Below are 21,802 nucleotides of genomic sequence, written 5' to 3' on the forward strand. Positions count from 1 at the left end.
TCAGCTGAGGGCAATTTCCTGGGGAACAGGATAGCTGGGAACTGTTAAGGAGCCAACACTCAGGATCTGAGAGACGCATGCCCTGGTCCATTCAAGGCAATCTGGGCAGGGCATCCATGGTATCAATAGCATCTACCACACCTTGGTATCACATCTTCCTCTGGACTACCACCCAGAAACTATAAAAAAAGAAAAAATGTGAAATATCAAAAACATACTAGTTTTACACAAGCATAGTAAATAAAGGAGAAAAAAACCTACGTTGAGAGCTCTAGAGTTGTGAAAGGTATGGACTGAAAAGATGTATGTACTCACATGGCATAGATGACATGAGTTTTATCTTCACTCAAGACTCCAAGAATCCTAAACTAGCTGCTTTTAACACTTTTACATTCAACATTTTTCCAACCCCAATCAAAAATATTATTTATTATTCTGCTCCATAGCTGTAAACAAAAATACCCACACTTGGAATCCTAGACAATACTATGTATAAGACTGAAAGTGTTGTCTATTATGGACACTCCATATCTTTACTGTAGTAATATAAAGTATAGTAACATATAACAATGAAAAATTCAGTATTTTATTCTGTTCTGAGGTATAACATAAAATACATAAAGTTTGAACAATGTTTAAGACAAAATACTATTAGCATAGCACAAAAGCTAATGAAATATCCTACAATGGTAGCAAAAAATGTATAAAGTTCTTTTCTTAATTAAGTCCTCAAAAGTAGAAATTAAGAAATAATCTTTAAAGAGCTTTATGTAGTTCAATGTTCATTTTTGTCTTCATTTTGTTCATTTTTGTCTTCATGTCTAGAAAGCCTTCCTGTGTGATAGCAATGACTCAAAGTATTATGTATGTAATTGGCTTTTAGAACCTATAAAACTATCTATGATCTATGATCATAATTTGTATTCTGGTAAGATTTGAGAGGAACAGACTGAAGAGAATTAGGACGGTAAGCATAACTCTATGCTTTAAACCTAGCTGGTTAAAAAAAATACTTTGACGTTTTATGGTCTGTGAAGAGAGGAGGGAACTTACCAGTCTGCATCCCCTTTCCTAGTAAAGTCATGAAGCGTTGTGGATATTACCAGTGTTCAGCTCAGTTATATAGTAAGTCATACACATACATCACAATCTATTTTGTGTAGCAAGTGTAAGTGAAATGTCTTGATAAGGAAAAGGATGTCAATCATTGTAAGCAATGATGGCAAGAGATGCCTCAAAGGAAAATGAAACACACCTGGTGATGCTTGGACATGGCTTTCCAGGTACACAGCCATTGCTCCTTCCTATTCCTCCACATAGCATACCCTCCAAAACTCAGAGTGGAGCTAACAGGCAAGATATGAAGTCAGTTGTTGATAACTTATTTAGCATTAAAGCATCAGAGGCAGAAATTAGGAGGTTATAACAAACTAACAACGCTGCATAACCCCCGACTTTACAAAATTCACCACCCCACTGATTAAAGTCACATTACTGAAAAAAACCAAATGAAAATCTAAGACAGTAAGCAAAAAGTATATACTTTAGAAAAATCTTTAATGTGTTGTTTTGAACAATTTTATGAAACAAGTATGTAATGTAATTATATTTTCTATTAACCCATTTCATTGTGAAATTCTTCATTCAGGGCTCAAAGGTTCTAGGATTATCAGTGATGTCAAAAATTCTAAGAAAATCTGACCAAGTCATAGCTGCTTGTAAAATTTTTTCAGTTTATATTTTTCAAAAAAAAATCTCTTTAGCACTTGGACAAGGGAAGATATGCTACATAGTGATGGCCTTTTAATTTTTATTTGTATTTCGTTGGCAGTTCAGTTCAGTTGGTTTTGACAACATTTATTGAGCACCTACTATGTACCAGGCACTGTACTAGATGCTGGAGACACAAAGATGAATAAGACATGGTCCCTGTCCCCAAGGAGCTTACAGTCTCTTAGAGGCAGACAGGTAGTGCAAAGACATACAGTTTATTCTAAAATGGACAAAAATATCAATAATGTAGTAATATTGGGCCTTTAAATACAATGGCACGTCATTGTTTGTAATGTCAAGGCAGACAATTAAAATGAAGACCATTTGCATGTGATAAAACAATAAAATCATTAAGACCTAACTTTTAAAGATTCACATGATAAAGGTAGTTAATACTAAAAATTTACATCATAGTTTTTCAAGTATTTCATACTTAGAAATATTATTGCCCACATTTGTGCTACAGTCAAAGCCATAATTCCAGGTTACTGAATCATTCACATCTCAGCACGCTGGGATTCAGTTTCTCACTGAGTTTATGAATTAGAATGGCTAATTCCTCAGTTGCTTGGCTCTTGTCCTCCAAAAGTTCATAGCGAAGGCTGGAGATATCTTGCTTGATTTCTTTTAATTCACCTACGGTATTTGTATTAAAAAACATATAATTGGTAATTTGCCCTTCGTATTTAGAAAAAAACAAAGAGTGAAATTTATACATGAATGCATTTGTCTCATAACATCTCCAACATAGTTACTTTAGGTGTTTTCCTTTAGAATGTTTAAGGAATGTCTGCCTTTAGAAATGTACTGGCTTTTGAAAAAAAAAGCTATAAAAAGTGGTTCAGCTATGTTTTAAAAGTACAACTCAGCTAAACTATTGTCCTGTGGCTCAGCCAATTTTTAACACAGGGTGATTTCTCTGTTAACTGGTCTATAATCAGAGTATCTCCTTTCTATCTTCAGGGAGTTTGTCTGGTTCCCTGAGCCATAAGGGTTGACACCTATATGGATCATTTCCCATTGCTAGGCTGGAAGGGAATCCTAGCAAAATGAAACATTTCTAAAAATGAATCAATCTATATAACAGGCAAATACTCACATGTAAGAAGTAAACTGAGGTCAAGTTTGAAGTAAGGGAAAGGAAGGAAAAAGGGTAGGGGTATTTCTTAGGGAAGGCAATGGCAATGAACATGGAGCTAAGGAACAAACAAATTAGTTTCTGTGGCACAGGGGATGATGTATAAGGAAATAACAAGCAATGGTGAAATTAAGGAGTTTAGATGTGGTACCACTGGCAATGTTTACATACGCAGAAGTCTCCATAGGAAACTTCTGGCTATTAAAACACAACTATTCCCATAATTTAGCTTGGTAATACTTTGAGCATGTGTAGATTGCAATTAATAACTGGATTCTCTTGCAAATAATTGTAATGTAGATAAGCCATTGACCTTGAAAGGTAAACCTTGGGGCATGAATTTATCTTGAATCCAAGAAATGATTCTTTAAGTCACTGGTACTTTAATAGCTTTCTATAATAGAATCATATGTAAAACATATCTTTCATGATATTTTCCGGTATCTTTATGATGCTTTAAAGTATAATCTATGTTCTTTTATTATATAAACGTCAGAACCTTTTATTTTAAAGAATTCTAGCTCTTCCTCAAGAATACACACAAAACATTTGATTCTTTTTGTGGCAAAAAAAAGGTGGGGGGGGCTTTTCCTTTCACATTTGGCAACGTAGAGGAAATAAACTGATAAATTCGAAATCGCGAGGCCAGTCTTTGGTGGAAGAAATGGATTCTCACACCATTTAATATCATATTTGGACCATAAGCCCAGTGGGCCCCCTTTCACCTCCCTACTACTACATTCTTCTTCCTTGTTTTTGAGTTATGGGAAGCCTACACACTAAGTGTTGTACTTAGTTTGCCAATACAGGAAACACAAATTACTCAACCTCTTTGGAATTTAGCTTCTTCATATATTCAGTGAACAGGTTAAATTATATGATATACTTTCTTAGTTAGAACTTTGTTCAAAACTCCAAATTTTCCTTAACTCACTTTCCTCTTTTGTATAAAAGGACTTGGAAGATGACTCCTTGTTTTTGATGCTGTCATGGTGGCCCATTGCCCCCTTCACTTAGTTTTTTTGTTTGTTTTCAGGGAGGTTATGGTACAACAGATAAGGTTTCTGCTTTCTAAACTAAAACTCAATTCCAATCCTGTCTCTCTGAGACTGTTTCTAGGTCACCATGATTGGGTTTTTGCTGGTTTCCAATCACACATTCTTAGATTTCTACAAACACATACCATTGTATTGACTCAGATTTGTAAGAGATACCTTGTATTAATCAAGTAATGGCTTCAAAGCTCAACAGTTTAGTTTAGCCTTTTCTTATCAGCGTAGCTCTATCTAGTAGCATCTCACTGGTGTTGAAAGCTAGAGTTTCTATTTTTACGGCAACTTATTTCTCCCTGGTTGAATTCTTTCCATCTCTGGATCTGTACTTTGTCTTATACCCCAGCCTTTGATGAAAAAGTGTTATAGTCCAGACAGACATGCTGCCTAGGATATGCCTGGAAAACAGGTGCCAAGAAGAAAAGTGAAAGGCAAAAGAGAAACACCAGATGAGAAAAATGGGATAGAGATTTCTTTCTGGACAACAAAGTAAAGATTTTTCTGAAGAAATGTGGATTCTGTTTGAGCCAACGTTATTTTACCTGCATCACTGGAAAAATGTTAACACTCAATGTGAACTCCCTGAAACAGAAGTGAAACTACAGACTACTTATGTAATAGGGATTAAAAACTCCCAGAAAGATGGCAGACTTTACATTCTAAGAAATCAGGGCATTCTGTAGTGATAAACTGTCTCTGATTGACAATTTAAGTAACTTTCTTTAAAAAGAAAGAGTTTTAGAAATGTAGCATAAGATTCTCCTGTCAATCTTGGAGGAACCCAAACAGTTACCTGAGATTGGATTTTTTTTTCACACGTTTTAATTTTAATTTATTATTAAAATGTTTTGTACTGAACTCAGTAATGCCCCCGTCTTTCCTACTGGGATTAAGTGGCTTAGTCTTGCTTTGATATATTATGATGAGTCAAAATACAAGGCAACTCCAAAATCAACTTAAATTTGTTTTCTTTTTTTTTTTTTTGAAAGCAGGGTAAGAAGGAATTGCACTAACAATAGTTATTTCTGGTTGACTTTTACTTTCATTTTTTACTCTCGCATATTGGATTTTTGGAAGTTTTCCAAGTTTATTAAATTAGTTGTAAAAGGATGTTTCTCAAGTTGAAGGTGCTTACCTTCATTAACTTCATCATTTTCTTTGTCTACTTGTGCTTTCAAAACATACCGCTTTATAAGTCTTTTCATTATCTGCTGTTGGGTCAAAAAAAAAAATTGTATCACCAATGATACACATAAGTAATCTGGATCCTATTTCCCAAAGAGCCTTACATACCTGTAAAGCAAAGAACTCAGGGGAGAGAAGCTGTATGTAACTATTTACAGAAGACTCACCCAGATTTCAGAACCTCATCACTTTTCACCTTGTGCTGAGTTTTACTGCATGATCTACAAACATTGCCCTGACCCAGCCTTCATTCACCCTCACTGCCAACCCACTCCAGGGATGCAAGAAGCTTCAAAAGAAGTTAAGTTGAAAGACTTCAATTCATGGCTTCTCTTTCAAATAATGATTTCTCTTTAAGGCGCGTTGACACTAAATTATCATCTATAGATACTACCTTATTTCTCATTGTTTAAAAAATACATAAGTATATGCTCAATATGGAGAATTTGGAAAATACAGAGAACTAAACAATAAATGAATATCATCAATTATCCCACCATCCAAAGATAATCATTGTTGTTATTTTAGTGTATGTCTTTCCAATATCTTTAAATTTTGTATATATACTAATTACTATATGTATTACATTTTATGTTGTCTAAATACCATATATTCTGTTATATTATGTTTTCCTCTCATAGCAATATATATTGTGAATATATTTCAAACTAAATAAATGCTCTTACAAGATAATTATTTACCATACGGAAAAAATTAAATTGGAGCGCTACTTCATACCATGCGCAAAAAAAGGAACTCCACATGCATCTTAAATATGAAAGACAAAGCTTTTAAATCCTTTAAAAGGAAGTATAGGAGAATATATTTATAAATTCAGTGTACAACTGGATGTTTTTTAAACAAGATAAAAATTCTAATTATAGTATTTCTACTATAATTATAATTCTATTATAATTTCTACTTTTCAGATTTATAAACTCAACTTCATTACAATTAAAACTTCATTAAAACTTCTGTTTATAAAGGTACCATAAAGGAAGTAAAAAGGCAAGCCACACACGGGGAGAAAATGTTGATGATACTTACAACTGGTAAAGAATTTGGATCTAAGGTATATGAAGAACTTTAATAAGAAAAACTCAAATAATCCAATAGAAAAATGGGCAAAAGACAAACAGGCACTTCACTGAAATGGAATTGTGAATGGCCAACATGCATATAAAACAATCTCAAAATCTTTTCTTGGGGAAATACAAATTACAATTAAAAGGAGATACATGGGGGTGGGGAGGGGAATTGGATGAAGGCAGTCAAATGGTACAAACTTCATTATAAGATAAATAAGTACTAGGGATGTAATGTACAACATGATAAATACAATTAACACTCTTTTATGTTATATATGAAAGTTGGTAAGAGAGTAAATCCAAAGCATTCTCATCACAAGAAAAAATTTTTTTTCCATTTGTTTAATTTTGTATCTATATGACATGACTGATGTTCACTGAACTTATTATGATAATCAGCTCATGATGTATATAAGTCAAATCATTATGCTGTATACCTTAAACTTATACAGTGCTGTATGTTAATTATATCTCAATAAAACTGGAAAAAAGGAAAAAATTGATACAATTTTATATCTGAAAAGGGAAAAATTAATAAACCTTATAATGCCAAGTGTTGGAAAGGATATGGATCAATGGGACTTTTGTACTTCACTGGCATGAGTACAAGTACAGTAGACCACTTTGAAAAACAAGTCGGCATTATGTTTTTGTAATTGAAGTACAGCTGATTTACAATATTATATTAGTTTCAGGTGTACAACACAGTGATTCAATATTCTTATAGAGTACACGCCAGTTAAAGTTGTTATAAAACAATGGCTATCTTTCCCTCTGCTGTACAATATATCCTTGCCGCTTATTTTATTCATAGTAGTCTGTACCTCTTAATCCCCTATCAATTTGGCATTATCTTTTAAAGTTGGACACTTGCATATCCTTTCACTCAGAAAGGCCACTCCTTGGTATAGGCCCTAGAGAAACTTAGCACATGTGGACCAAGAGACAGACATAGACAAGGTTTATAGCAATCTTGTCTGAGACAGCAAAAAACCTGGAAACAGTCCAAACAAATACCAACAGAAGAACAGACAAATAAATCATGGTCTGTTACACAGTGTAATGTCATTCTGTTCACTAATGAAATTAATTAATGCAATTAATGAACCATGGCCACACACAACAGTATGGATGAATCTTAGAAGCATAAATGTTGAATGACAAATTCAAGTTGCAGACTTCACAAAGTATGAAACTATCCTTATAAGGTTACTAAATAAAGGTAAATCCACATAATGCATTTTTAGAACTATCTATATTTGTGATAAACCTATATTTGAAAAGAAAGCCAAAGCCAGAGGATGAGAAACCCAGACTTCCAGATAGTGACTACCCCTTAGGTGGAGGCAAGGGTGTGGCCTAGGGAGGGGCACCCATGCAGAGGCAGTGGACAGATAATGTTATCCCTCTCATGGAAGTGGTGGCTTCCTAGGTATGCATGTAATTATACTTCATAATTGACGTGCTGTACATATTCTTGTGCATATATCAAGCATTAAAAAGACAATAAAGAAAAGAAAAAAAAGTTCTAACTGAAATGCAGATATAGTGAGGGTGGAAAATGTACCTCAGTTTTAAGAAAGTATGAATTATGAACCAAAGTGACCCACTAGATGCCAAGGTCAAGTAAAAAGGAGAAATCTAGGATAATTCAAAATGTCTGTCTCAGAGAATAATGACAGATTGAGAGGGAGCCCATGCTATCAAAAAGGAAAAGTCCATTTTATCAGTCATAATAAAATATGTATAAAACTTGTTGAGCTGTGTGGAATCTGGACCCCAGGACAGACCTTAGGCAGGACTCATTCATTCATTCACCAAATATTTTTAGTGAGCGCCAGCTCTGTGCCAGGTACCATACTAGGCACTGGAGATGCAACAGTGAATACAATCCCTGCTCCAACGAAACCTCACTGGGACAATTCGCTGTGGGTGGGATATAATTAAGTTTTGGGGACAATGCAGGCATATTCCTATAGAAAGAAAAAACAACGAAGTGTTTATCAGTGAAAAGCAGCTTGAAAGGCGGTAATACAAATCAGTGGGAAAGAAAAGACTGCTCAACAAATAGGGCCTAGACAATGGACTATCCTTACAGGGAAAGGTAAAATTAGACCTTCCTCACACCATATATTAAAGAAGAGAGCCAAATGGACGAAAAATCTAAATGTGAAAAGCAAAAACTTTGAAAGGAATATGGTAATGTTTCTTGAGAAAGCTAACAGAAAGGATAAGCCATAAGGAAAATGTTGATACATCTGACGATATTAGGACAATTTAAAACTTTCATACAAGGAAGAATATCAATAACATGTAATCTTATGTCAGATGGGATTTTTCCTGCTGTCCTGGAATTGTTGATAAACCCAAGACTGATGAAAAAGGATGCTAAGTACCAGGTCAGCCACCATGGTCTAAGACCACGTTGGCCCCTGCAGCTGGAGCCATCCACCTCCCCTCAGGGCTTACTGAGACTCACTAGACCAGTATTGAACTTACCAACTACTTTCTCCTCACCTCACATTAGGAAAGAGAGTGAGACATGGGAGGGATCATAGGCTTTGCGGGGAGAGAGGTTATTCTCTCCCTTACCTGTGTGGAAGGGAGAAGGTGCAGCCCGCCTCCTAGAAGCGAAGGGAAGAAGGAAATCCAAGGCAATGTAAAGTTTAGGGTTGCCTGTACGAAAGGGAGCCTGGCATCCTGCTTCCAACTAGATGGTTGTTCTAGCAGGCTTGCTGGCCTGATCCTGGTAATTTAGTCAGAAAGGAAAAAGAACTGTGATAAGAGCAGAAGAGCCATTGGGTCAACCTGTACTCTCAATATTTGACAAACAGAGACAAATTTCCACTATGTTGGGTAGAATACACAGCAGTGGAAAACGAAAATCTTTTCAATAAATAGGGCTTGGACAATGGGCTCTCCTTATGGGAAAGGTGAAAATTAGATCCACATCTCAAGTGAGAGCCAGATCTCTGCATCAGGGAGCTGTGCATCGCCTTCTCAAACCCTTTAAACATGCCCCCGCCCAGTTAGACAGGTAGCAGTTTGGTGACGGCCACAAGCAGGACATCAGGATTTGATCAGTGTTAGAGCACTAGTGACGAACAACAAGGAAGAGACTGCAACCTGCAGTTAACTCAAGGGAAAAATGTTTACTTTTCAGCTTCTTCCCCTTGCCTCGCCACATAGCACAGGATGAACACCTAGAAGAGCTAACAGGAGGAGGTGTGGACAAAGCAGACCACAGCCTTCAGCCACTGGAGTCACCTTCAGAGGTTTAGCTTGTGCTATAGGAGTGAGGAGGAGAAGAGTGCTAGATTGATTTGGAGAGTTTTTCTTTCTTTCTTTCTTTCTTTCTCTGTTTCTCTCTCTCTTTCTCTCTCTCTCTCTCACTCAATAATTTTTATTTATTTACTTATTTATTTACTTATTTTTGGCCATGCAGCATGGCCTGCAGGATCTTAGTTCCCCCACCAGGGATTGAACCCCGGCCCTCAGCAGTGAAAGCACCAAGTTCTAACCACTGACTGCCAGGGAATTCTCAAGTTTCAAAATAAACATAACTATCTCTTTAATTACAAACGTGAGACTTTCTAATAACCCAAAGTCATTGGAAAGTTATGGAGCCTTGACAAGGTGTTGTAAAGGGCTCCTCCATTCAGTGGAAAAGAAGAGTTCAAAATAAGACAGTTAGTGGGAAATTATTGAAAACAAAGTCACTTTCATACATTCACAGGCTGCGACTCCTTAGTGAACCATTACATGAAGTTAAAAGACAAACCAAAGAGGGAGAGAGGCTGCTTGCAAAACATACTGACCAAGAATCAGTATCCAGGACATGATAGAATTTTGACAAGTCACTAAGGTAAAGACAAACAGCCAAGTAGAATTAGGAAAAAGAATTTAAATTCACAAGAAAGGAAAACTGAATGACCAACAAATGTATGAAAAGATGTTCAATCTCATTGGTAATCAGAGAAGAGTACATTTAAAAAATGAATACCAATTCACACATAAACGTTTGGCAAACGGTTTTTCTTTTGAAAAAAATTCAAACGCACAGAAAAGTTGAAAGTAAAATAAAGTGACTTCAGACTTTTCACCTTGATTCACGAATGTTAGAAATTTGCCACATCTGCTTTATCTTGCTCCCTGTGTCTATTATGATTATATTGCTAAAGCATTTGAAAATAATTTTCAGACATCATGTCATTTTAACCCTAAATATTTCCATGAGTATCTTCTAAGAATGTTCTCTTATATAACCATGTTACAATGATCAAACTTTAGAAAAATTAACATGGATCAAACTGTCTAATACATAATCTATATTCTGTCTCATTTTCCCAATCAAGGATCACATGTTGCTTTTAGATGTCATGTATCTTCAGTCTTCTTTAATCTGGAACAGCTCCTTGGCCTTTCCTTGTCTTTCATGATGCTGACGTTTTTGAAGTATAAAGGGAAGTTGTTTTGTAGTTTGCAAAATTTAAAAATTCTGATAATACCAAGTTCTTGTGAGAACATTGGGAAACTCTTATGCCCTGTTACTGGAAATAGAAATTGATATTACCACTCCCAGGTACACAACCCGGAAAAACACTTACAAATGTGCAAAAGGAGACATTTACTAGAATGTTCAATACAGCATTATTTATAATAGGCAAAAATGGAAAATAAGCTAAATTTTCATCAACAGAGGAATAAAGAAAAATTGTGTATTCATACAATGGGATATTATAGAGCAGTTAGAATGAAAAACAAGACACATGTGTATCAATATAGATAATTCTCAAAAATATAAAGATAAGTGAAAAAACCAGAATATGTAATGTTATTTATATATATTTCAAAACCACATAAAACTAGTATCAATACATAATGGTATGAATATACTTATGTAAATAATAAAGTATACGTGGGAAGAACATACAAGAACTTCAAGATAGTGAAGATCGCTGGGGAGGGATGAAAGTCAATGTAATAGAGTAAGGGTATTTTAGTTGTATCAAAATTTCCTTACAAAAAAGATCCGAAAAGAATATGGCAAAATGTTAATATTTATTAAAGTAAGATGGTAGTGACGTAGATGTCCAACAGGACATTTTGTGATACCTTTCTGTGTTTGAAATAGTCCATAATCAAAATTTAAAATCTAATAAAATAAAAACAATTAAAATACTCTTATAAATAGGTTTTTAATGCTGCCTAGCAAATCGATGTGCCTCGCTAGCCTGGGCATTCATTCCATCTTCAGTAGCCAACAGTCATTCAGTCATGATAAACAAATATTTTTCACTTTTACAAACAAAGCTGTAAAAACTTCATGTTGTAGAGAAACTGAGAATAACTCAGGGCTTATAAGGGTCTTATTTAGTATCATTCAGAAGTGCATTATTTAGAAATACTATCTCCAGAAAAAATGAAACTTCTAAAAATTTAAGTGAGGCAGAAGTTTGGAGTCAAAAACCAATGAATTTGAGGGGCTTCCCTGGTGGCGCAGTGGTTGAGAGTCCGCCTGCCAATGCAGGGGACACGGGTTCGTGCCCCGGTCCAGGAGGATCCCACATGCCGCGGAGTGGCTGGGCCTGTGAGCCATGGCTGCTAAGCCTGCGCGTCCGGAGCCTGTGCTCCACAATGGGAAAGGCCACAACACTGAGAGGCCCGCGTACCGCAAAAAAACAAAAAACTATGAATTTGAATGTAGGCCTTTATTTACTAGCTGAGTGAATTAAAGGTGCTTAAACTCTTTAAGCTTCCATTTCCTCATTTATAAAATGGGGGTAATAAAACTCAACTAATAAGTTGTACAGATTAAATAATCAAATGCATGTAAAAAGCATAGTTCCTGCTTAGAAAAGGACAGCTCTTGTTGGTATTATTTATAAAGTTTGAGGACTAAGATACTGCTATCCATATTCCCTAGTATAATACTCTAAAACATTTATGTAACATTATTCAAAGCCACACTTAGAAAGTCTATGAAAACTTACATTTACCGCCAGAAGGGACAATAACAGGAAAATAAAATATTTTAAACATTCATATAGTGTTCAAGTTCCTTAGAAATATCCTGAACAAAACTATCCAGATTAAATTCCCTCATTGAAGGGAAAAGAAGAAGGCATATTCATCTCCATTTCATCTTTAACCCGCAGGGAAAATTGTAGTTATAGGCTTAAATTTTTCCCTTCTAAATTTGATGTGTTTTAAGCTTTCCATGCATCCCACAAAAATGTTCACCTTAATATTTATAGCTTAAATGTACTTTTCTACCACTGCACCAAGTTGGAGTCTCTCTAAAAGGCAAGAAGACACCTGCTATTGGGCTGAAACCAGTTTCCCCACATATGACACTACCTGGTAATTGTCCATCCCTTAGTTCATGTTGGAAAGATAACTGATGTGAATTCCAAAATGATTTGCAGCTCAAAGAAAGTGCAAAGTTTAGCCATTTCCATTCTATTAGGTAGCTTGTCTGGTGAACCCAAGGCAGTATTGTATAGCAGTTGAGAAAGTGGGCTACAAGGACAAATAGCTTGGATTCGAGTGTGTTTTGAGTTATTTACAAGCAATCAAATCTTGGTGACAATCTGTGTAGTGGAAATGTTAGCATCTATCTTGTAAAAGATAATACAAGTTAATTACATAGAAGGTGCTCAATTAATGTAACTATTATTCCTTATTATCATTTATGTTTCTTTTATAAAGAAAATTTTGATTAACCCATCTTAATAATGCTGGTACTGTAGGCAAAGATCATGAAACTTGTGAGTAATAAGTAAAAGTATCATTTAAAATATTATCTTTACCTCAATTTCTGATGGATTCTTTAATCAAAGCCAGTACCACAAATTAAATCAATCAATAACAGAATCATCTTCTTTCCCTCTTTGTCAAATTGCTAACTAATGCAACAGAAGTCTATAAATTAACTTCCATATTCCACAGACTTCCAGAAATTATCCATATTTCTCAATATGAGTATGTGAGTCACTGTTTAAGGAAGACATTGTAATATTATTGAGTGGACTACGGATTTCCTCTATCCAAGGTGTGGAAAGCTTGGTCCTAGTTACCTCAAACATTATCTCTTGCAAACAAATCCAAGTTCATTTCTCAGCCCTCCATTAAGACTGGGAGAAGGAATGAGATTTGGATGGTTGCATATGTGTGTATGCCCTGCCTTTCCAAAAAGCATCAAAGCTTTTCTTTTCACTTGCTTATTTTCTACTGATTTAAATTCAACTAACAATTGTTAAGTAATCTATCAGATACTTTTACATTTATTTCCTCATTTACTCCTACAGAGAAGCCAAATTTGACTAACATCGGTAGATTCTATAATCTGAATTTTAGCAACCTATAAAGTGTGACTATAAGGTAATAAGATTCATTTGGACAAACACAAAGAACTTGGAAGTAGAGAGCAGAATTTTAGGGAGGGAAGGGTCCTTGGAAATCATGTGTTTTTCATTTTTTTCATACCACTCATTGTGACATACATACCCTGACAGATCACCATTGCACAGCCTCTGAATAAACATCTGTGATTCAGACCCTGCTACTTTTTCCAGACAGTTGGTTTGGTCTATTTTTGGACAATTGTAGCTGTTAAAAAATTCCTTTGTATTGAGCCAAAATCTGCTTCATTGTACTTTCTAACTACTGGTCCAAGTTTTGTTCTTTGGAGAAACAGAAAATAGATTTCTGTCTTCTTCTACTTGATCAGCTTTCAAATATTTTCCTCCTCTGGGTTTCCCTGGGTTCCCATACCATTTTATTTATATCTCACTTATACCACATAGCCATATCCCAAGGTTGTATGAACGTTCACCTACTTTTTTCTTTCCTTCCCTTCCTTCCACCTCCATGCTGCCCTTCCACTCCAGTGGAGAGATCCTTGAAGCCATGGACTGTATATTTGTAGTCTTACAACCTAAGACCATGCATAACAGAGGATATCCTGAATGTGCCATGAAGCTTAAGGTGAATTCCTCATATTACCATGTACTTCCAGTAAAATCAAGACTACATGAATTAGATCAGAGACCATCATGTGGGCCGAAGACAGTCTAACACTATCTGAGCCAGAGGTGTTCCCAAGCCAAAGAAGGTTGTTAAAGCAGAGCTGCCACAGAAGAGAGCAGAGAGGTAAGATAAGCCCAGCTTTTGTGGAGGCTTACAATATATTCTCATTTCTCAAGGTCATATTAGCATATCTATGTACTTTTAACTTGAATTAACACAGGTATTCATGAGCAGAATTCAATCATAGCTATCCCTCCAAGTCTTTATGTTCTACAGAAAAATCATTCCCAGTTTTTCAAAAAAATTCTTTATATACATAAAAATTACCTCTGCATGCTCATAATAATTAATGTTAATATAAATAATACTGCCATTGATTAAGGCACCTAAAAATTTTTCCTTTGTTGCCCTTTGAGACACATCTGAATCTCTGTCTTTGAAGTAATTGTCATGGAGAGGAAACATTCATTTGAATGTAAAACATGTAAGATGATGACCTGATTGGTAATGGCCATATATTTTTTGAAGGTGGATGTACTATTTTTTTTTGCCGAGCCCTGCGGCTTGTGGGATCCTAGTTCCCCAACCAGGGATCAAACTTGTGCCCCCTGCAGTGGAAGCGCAGAATCTTAACCACTGAACCGCCAGGGAAGTCCCAGGATGTAACTATTTTTGAAAAAATGTGAAGTCAGATGGCACTGTCTTGTTAATAAGGTGAATGATTAGCTGAGTTCAGGACTGAGAAAGTAACAAAGCACTTTTTTGTGTCTTATAAACTAATTATAGACGTAACTCTTTAGAGATATTCCAAAAATATTCTGATCTGTGATATAAACCATTAGAATTAGTGTATTCCAAAGGTCACCCCTTTGAAGGAAAAATCCCCATTTAGCAGATTAAGATTTGGAATTTCTTTAAGGTAAATCACATAATCACACTACATGAAACAAAAATTCATAACAAATAAACCAAGTGTTATCACTCATGGAGTTCATAACAGGTAGATTTTTATCTAAATGTAATCAAGACATTTATATGAAGTTTGGTGTATATATAGCTGATTGAGACTTTTTCCCTCAGTTTCTCTTTTTCTGCTATCACTTTTGGGGAGCTACAGAAGACTATGCCACAGGCACAGGGAATTCTTCTCTTTAGAAAATACAAAATATACAGGATTCTGGAGTCTCTAGGCATTTAGCAAGGATCATCTCATGCAGAGGCATAGCCATTTTCAATTTAACAATATACTTAGAAGTTTCTCCACTTCTTCTAAATCACTCAAAAGCAATAAGGAGAATAGGAAACAGAAACACAGCTCCCTCATTAATGAGACTTAGAGGAATCCATATTCTTTTTTAGAAAGGTTATATGTAAAGGTCAAATGGGGATATGGAGAAATGCCAAGAGCAGGCATTCATGGCTGACAATGTCCTTGACCTTTTGATACAAAGGCTACAGAAGCTTAGAATTATAGGGCTGAAGGAGAAATTATAAAGAAAAGCCATAATTGCTAGAAGTACTTTGTGAGTGAGGTGGAGAGGGAGAGTCTGCCTTGTGAACAATCCTGCAGTGCTATTTTTGACAAGAGATAATAAAGAATAAGTTGAACTCACATATACAATGCTGTGCCTAAAGGCAAATTCCTACTAGCCGGGGATGGGGGCCCTGCAATTCACTGGCCCCACTCCAACCTCCTGAAAGCAGCTGGTCTGAGAAGAACTTACTTCATTCAAAACTGAGTAATAGTCAGTAAGGAATCTATAAAACATATATACTAAGACAGTCCAAGAAAAAAGGAAACTAACAAATAGCAAATAGAGAACACTCACTAGAAAAATGCTAAAGAAGAGATGAAAACACATAATGCCATTATTGAAACATAATCTTTTAAAAATAGGGACCAATCATGTCTTCAAAATAAGAGCACAAGGAAAATACGGTAAGTCAAAGTAGGAAATGATATATAAGTTGGAAAATCTCAAGAAGAGGAGGAAGAAAAAAATTAAATCATCACAGAAATGAAAGATATATTTGAAGCAGCACATATGAAGATAGACAGGAATAAAAGACAGGATGGGAAAAAAAGGAGCCAAAGAGAGAAATGGATGAAAAATTCAAAAGGAATAGAGAAAAAAAGATTCAGCAGGCATCTAATCGGTATCTCTGAAGATGAGACCTCAAATAATGGAACAGAAAAAATATTTCAAGGTATAATTCAAGGAAATTATTCAGAAATAAAAGAAGACTTGAATGTACAATTTGAAAGGACATACTCCATGCTAGGAAAAATTCATGTAGATCCACCTACAGAACAATCAATTGCAAGTTATTGGATTCAAAAGATAAACAAAGAAAATTTGGGCATTCAAATCAAAATCTCAGGTCAACTCTATGAGAAAAATAATCAGGCTGGCCTCAAACTTTTCCATATCAACATTCCATTCTAGGAGCAGTGGAGCAATGTTTACAAATACATCAAGAAAATAAAGTCATATCTAAGAATTTTACAGCTAGTTAATATGAATATATAGAAAATAGGAAACAGTTTAGGACATGAAATAACTCAGAGAACGTAGTTCCCATGAGCTCTTTTTTTTTTTTTTTTTTTTTTTCCGGTACGCGGGCCTCTCACTGTTGTGGCCTTTCCCGTTGCGGAGCGCAGGCTCAGCAGCCATGGCTCACGGGCCCAGCTGCTCCAGAGCATGTGGGATCTTCCCGGACTGGGGCACGAACCCATGTCCCCTGCATCGGCAGGCAGACTCTCAACTACCGAGCCACCAGGGAAGCCCCCCACATGAGCTCTTTTTGAAGAAACTGGAGGAAGACAAACTTTACCTGACAAAGAGATTAATGGAAAATTAAGGCCAAAAGACTGGTGGTGAGTACGGACTGTTTAGCTGTGGGACTAAAACTAAAACAAATGTGAATTATAATCTTACAAGGTAGTGAAGGGGATCAGAAAATATCACCCTCAAATATACCACTTTGACATAGGATTACTTTGAGCTGAAGGCAATTAAGAAGCAGAAGACACAGAAGGAGCTCACTGCCTTCCTCCCAACTGCCCAAGAACAGGACATAAATTTCCCTTTGTGAAGGTCTTCCCCCTCCCCTCTCCCATACCAAGAGGAAGAGAAACAAGCATCACCACTAGAAACAGAAAGTTGGCTCAGAGATGGTTCTGCACAAACACAAACCTTACTACAGTAACCCTAATCTTCCATTAATTTCCCCATATATATACTCACGTTCCCACAATTTACCACCCCTGGGAGCCCAAAGACATCCTCTTTCCTTTGTTTTGTCACTTTTCCACAATTCATTGCCCTTTTAGGATGATATATAAGCCTCAATTTCTAACTACCCCTTTGAGTTACTCATCACAAAATTCTCCCATGTGTTTGCACTTTGCATGCATAAATAAACTCCGTTGTTTTTTTCTTCTGTTAATCTGCCTTTTGTTAGTTTAATTCACAGGCCCCAGCTACAGAACCTAATGGGTAGAGGAAAGGTTTTTTTGTTCCACCCCTACAATTCTAATGATTTAACTAGCAAAAGCTGGGAGGAGGAGGGGAAAAATGGTGAAAGATAAAATAAATATACTGATTTTTTCTTATTTTATAGCTGGAGGGTCAAAAGATAAAACTTGAAACTTATAAATCAAATAACAGATATAAGTATGTGTAAAGCACCAAGACAAATAATATAATCCACTTTGGCAGAGACTGCCAATTCTCTTCCCTGGTTTTTTAGCTCAGCACACGGCCACTAGGAATTAAGAATTATTTTGTAGCCTCCATTGCAGACATGCTGTTTGTGTAACTTTACAGAAGTTCCTTACAAGAAGGAGGCATCTTTCTTCCCTATCACTGTCTGACTATATTTTGGAATGCGGATATAATAGTCAGAGTTCCAGTAGCTTTCTTGGACTGTAAGATCATGTTAGAATGAAAGCCAATCATGACAGAGTAATATTATAGAAACAGCCTGGGACCCTGACAGTGGTGGGTACCATATCAGCCCTGGAATGACCACCTCCAGAATTCTTGAAGAGAAGAGAGAAACACATTTCTATGTTCTTTCAGGTATTAGTGGTTGGTGTTTGGTGGTTCTGTGTGATTTGCACCACTTAATCCTAATTAATATGAACACTCTGAGGACTACTTTAAAATGATACTGGGTATATGAATGAAGATCTGAACAAATGGAAAGGTGTGTCACATTCTTGAAAAGGAAGACACAACATTATAAAGATGTCAATTCTTCTTAAGTTAACACAATCTGTAAATTACCAACAGAATATTTTGCAAATTATACAAGCTGACTTTAAAGTTTAAGGAGAAAAATAAACAAGAAAGAATAACCAGGAAAATTATGCAAAATAATTTGAGTAAGAGTCTCTTCAAGTAAAAGTCTTGAAGTAAGGAAATATGTATGTGTTTCTGTGTATTTTGTTTGATTTTGTTTTAAACTATAGTAATTAAAACAATGTGGTTCTATAGCATATTGAAAGCCCAGAAATAAATCTAAGTAGATATGGGAACTTAGTAAATGATAAAAGTGATATTTCAAATCAATAGAGAAGACAGATTATTCAACACACCCAGTTGTGTAATCATCTGGAAAAAAAATAAATTTGGATCCCCACCCACACATTGCATCAAACTATATTCTACACAGATCAAATATTATCATGTAAAAAGTGAAACAATTAGTGTACCAAGGAAAATATGGGTAAAACATTTCTTAAATATCCTCACATGGGAGAGGAGCTTTTGAAATAGGACACAAAATCTGAAGCCATAAACAATTTATAAAATTGACTACACACAATTCTAAAAGGTTGGGAAAAAATACCCACAAATATTAAAAAGACACACAACAAACTGGGGGAAAAATTCTCAACTCCTATCACAGGTAAAGGGCTGATTTTCTTAAAAGAATTCTTAATTCTTAAAAGAATTCTTAAAAGAATTCTTCCTAATTTATAACAAAGAGCCCATCAAGAAAAGCAAATAAATATTGGGTCTTAAACATATAGAAAACTAAGCCTAAAAAGATGGTCAAATTCATTCATTACAAAGAATGCAAAGTAAAATGTGACACTGTGGTATCATTTTCACCTATCAATCTGGACAAGACAAAAACCTTTGGTAACATACTATTGGTAAATTAAGGAGGAAATGGGCACTCTTGTACGTTTATTGTTAAGAATATAAACTGGGCTCAGACGCCGGCCGAAGCTCCCAATGGTGCACTCGGGAGCAGAGAAGGTGAGTGCCCAGTGCCCCACATGACTCAGACCCCACACCCGGCCCTCAGGTGACTGCACCTGACTGGGAAGCCCCTGACAGGAGGCCACCGCTCAGGCGACTCTGGGACCTGAGGAAAGGAGCCCCAGGACAGGACGCCCGGCCCTCAGGTGACTCTGGGACAGGACGGCTGCCCGAGGAGTGAACTTCCATTTTGGAGAGGGGCCCACGTGTGAGGGAATAGCAGATGGTCTCTATCAGCTGAGGGCTTGAGATCAACAACCAAAAGGAAGCGAATTCCAACAACAGCCATGTGCCTGCTAGAGGACCTAGAGCCATAAATGAGTCTCCAGCCCTGACCAGCAGCTCCCGTGCAGCCTCCTGTGTGAGGCCCCGAGCAGAGGACCCAGCTCACCTGCACAGGTACCCACAAAGAAATGGTATCCTAGCAAAATGGGGCAGGAGCAAAAGAGTTGAACATGTGTGAAAAGGAAAGTGACTCATAGTCCATTCAGTCTAGTATAAAATGGGAAAATTGTTACAATCATTTGAAGACCCAAGAGAATGATAAAAGGCACACTATCAATAGACAATTGTTTACTCATGAGAAACTGCTACCGTGTAGGGGAAGGATAATAAATCTGACTTGGTCATCTAGGAGCACTCAAGTACTTCCACCCAACCTTGGACAGAGTTAAAGACAGCTTCTTTGTGGCTGGCAGAGAAAACCAAGCAGCTTCGCTGGCGAGAGGATTCTAAGGGAGGAGGAGAAGGAGAGTAGCAGGAAGGAAAACAGACATCAAGAGGGTCTTGGTGCTCTGGCCTGGTGTCAGGCCTGAGCCTCTAAGGTGGAAGAGCTGAGCTCAGGACATTGGACCACCTGAGACCTTCCAGCCCCATGTAAGATCAACTGGCGAGAGCTCTATAAAGAGACCTCCGTCTCAACACTAAGACCCAGCTCCACTGAACGGCCAGCAAACTCCAGTGCTGGATGCCCCATGCCAAACAACTAACAGGACAGGAACACAACACCACCCATTAGCAGAGAGGCTGCCTAAATTAATACTAAGTTCACAGACACCCAAAACACACCACCGGACGTGGATCTGCCCACCAGAAAGACAAGATCCAGCCCCACCCACCAGAACACAGGAACCAGTCCCTTCCACCAGGAAGCCTAGACAAGCCACTGAACCAACCTTAGCCACTGGGGGCAGACACCAAAAACAATGGGAACTATGAACCTGCAGCCTGTGAAAAGGAGCCCCCAAACACAGCAAGTTAAACAAAATGGAAAGACAGAGAAATATGCAGCAGATGAAGGAGCAAGGTAAAAACCCACCAGACCAAACAAATGAAGAGGAAACAAGCAGTCTACCTGAAAAAGAATTCAGAGCAATGATAGTAAAGATGATCCAAAATCTTGAAAGTAGAATGGAGAAAATACAAGAAATGTTTAATAAGGACCTAGAAGAACTAAAGAGAAAACATACAATGATGAAGAACAAACTATATTAAATTAAAAATTCTCTAGAAGGAATCAATAGCAGAATAACTGGGGCAGAAGAACGGATAAGTGACCTGGAAGATAAAATAGTGGAAATAACTACCACAGAGCATGATAAAGAAAAAAGAACGAAAAGAATTGAGGACAGTCTCAGAGACCTCTAGGACAACATTAAAGGTACCAACACTTGAATTATAGGGGTCCCAGAAGAAGAGAAAAAGAAAGGGTCTGAGAAAATATTTGAAGAGATTATAGTTGAAAACTTCCCTAACATGGGAAAGGAAATAGTTAATCAAGTCCAGGAAGCACAGAGAGTCCCATAGAGGATAAATCCAAGGAGAAACACGCCAAGGCACATATTAATCAAACTATCAAAAATTAAATACAAAAAAAAATACTAAAAGCAGCAAGGGAAAAGTGACAAATAACGTACAAGGGAATCCCCATAAGGTTAACAGCTGATCTTTCAGCAGAAACTCTGCAAGCCAGAAGGGAGTGGCAGGACATATTTAAAGTGATGAAAGGGAAAAACCTACAACCAAGACTACTCTTCCCAGCAAGGATCTCATTCAGATTTGATGGGTAAATTAAAACCTTTACAGACAAGCAAAAGTTAAGAGAAATTGGCACCACCAAACTAGCTTTACAACAAAGGCTAAAGGAACTTCTCTAGGCAGGAAACACAAGAGAAGGAAAAGACCTACAAAAACAAACCCGAAACAATTAAGAAAATGGTAACAGGAACATACATATCGATAATTACCTTAAATGTAAAT

At 36.6% G+C, this 21,802-nt stretch overlaps 1 protein-coding gene across 4 annotated transcripts in view; it reads right to left on the bottom strand.

Moving 5' to 3' along the window:
* Positions 1-2,266: 2,266 nt before the first annotated feature.
* TRPC3 (transient receptor potential cation channel subfamily C member 3) overlaps positions 2,267-21,802 on the bottom strand; it is a 77,811-nt gene continuing 58,275 nt past the window's right edge. For 3 of the 4 annotated variants that reach the window (XM_065878168.1, XM_065878167.1, XM_065878170.1), the window contains 2 exons: positions 5,099-5,174; positions 2,267-2,409 (listed from right to left, as the gene is read on the bottom strand). In XM_065878168.1, coding sequence (XP_065734240.1) covers positions 2,267-2,409; positions 5,099-5,174 — 219 coding nt within the window. The remainder of the gene's footprint in view (positions 2,410-5,098; positions 5,175-21,802) is intronic. The other variant, XM_065878169.1, reaches the window with a different exon arrangement.

This window comes from Phocoena phocoena, chromosome 5, assembly GCF_963924675.1.
Source record: "Phocoena phocoena chromosome 5, mPhoPho1.1, whole genome shotgun sequence".
Lineage (NCBI taxonomy): Eukaryota > Metazoa > Chordata > Mammalia > Artiodactyla > Phocoenidae > Phocoena > Phocoena phocoena.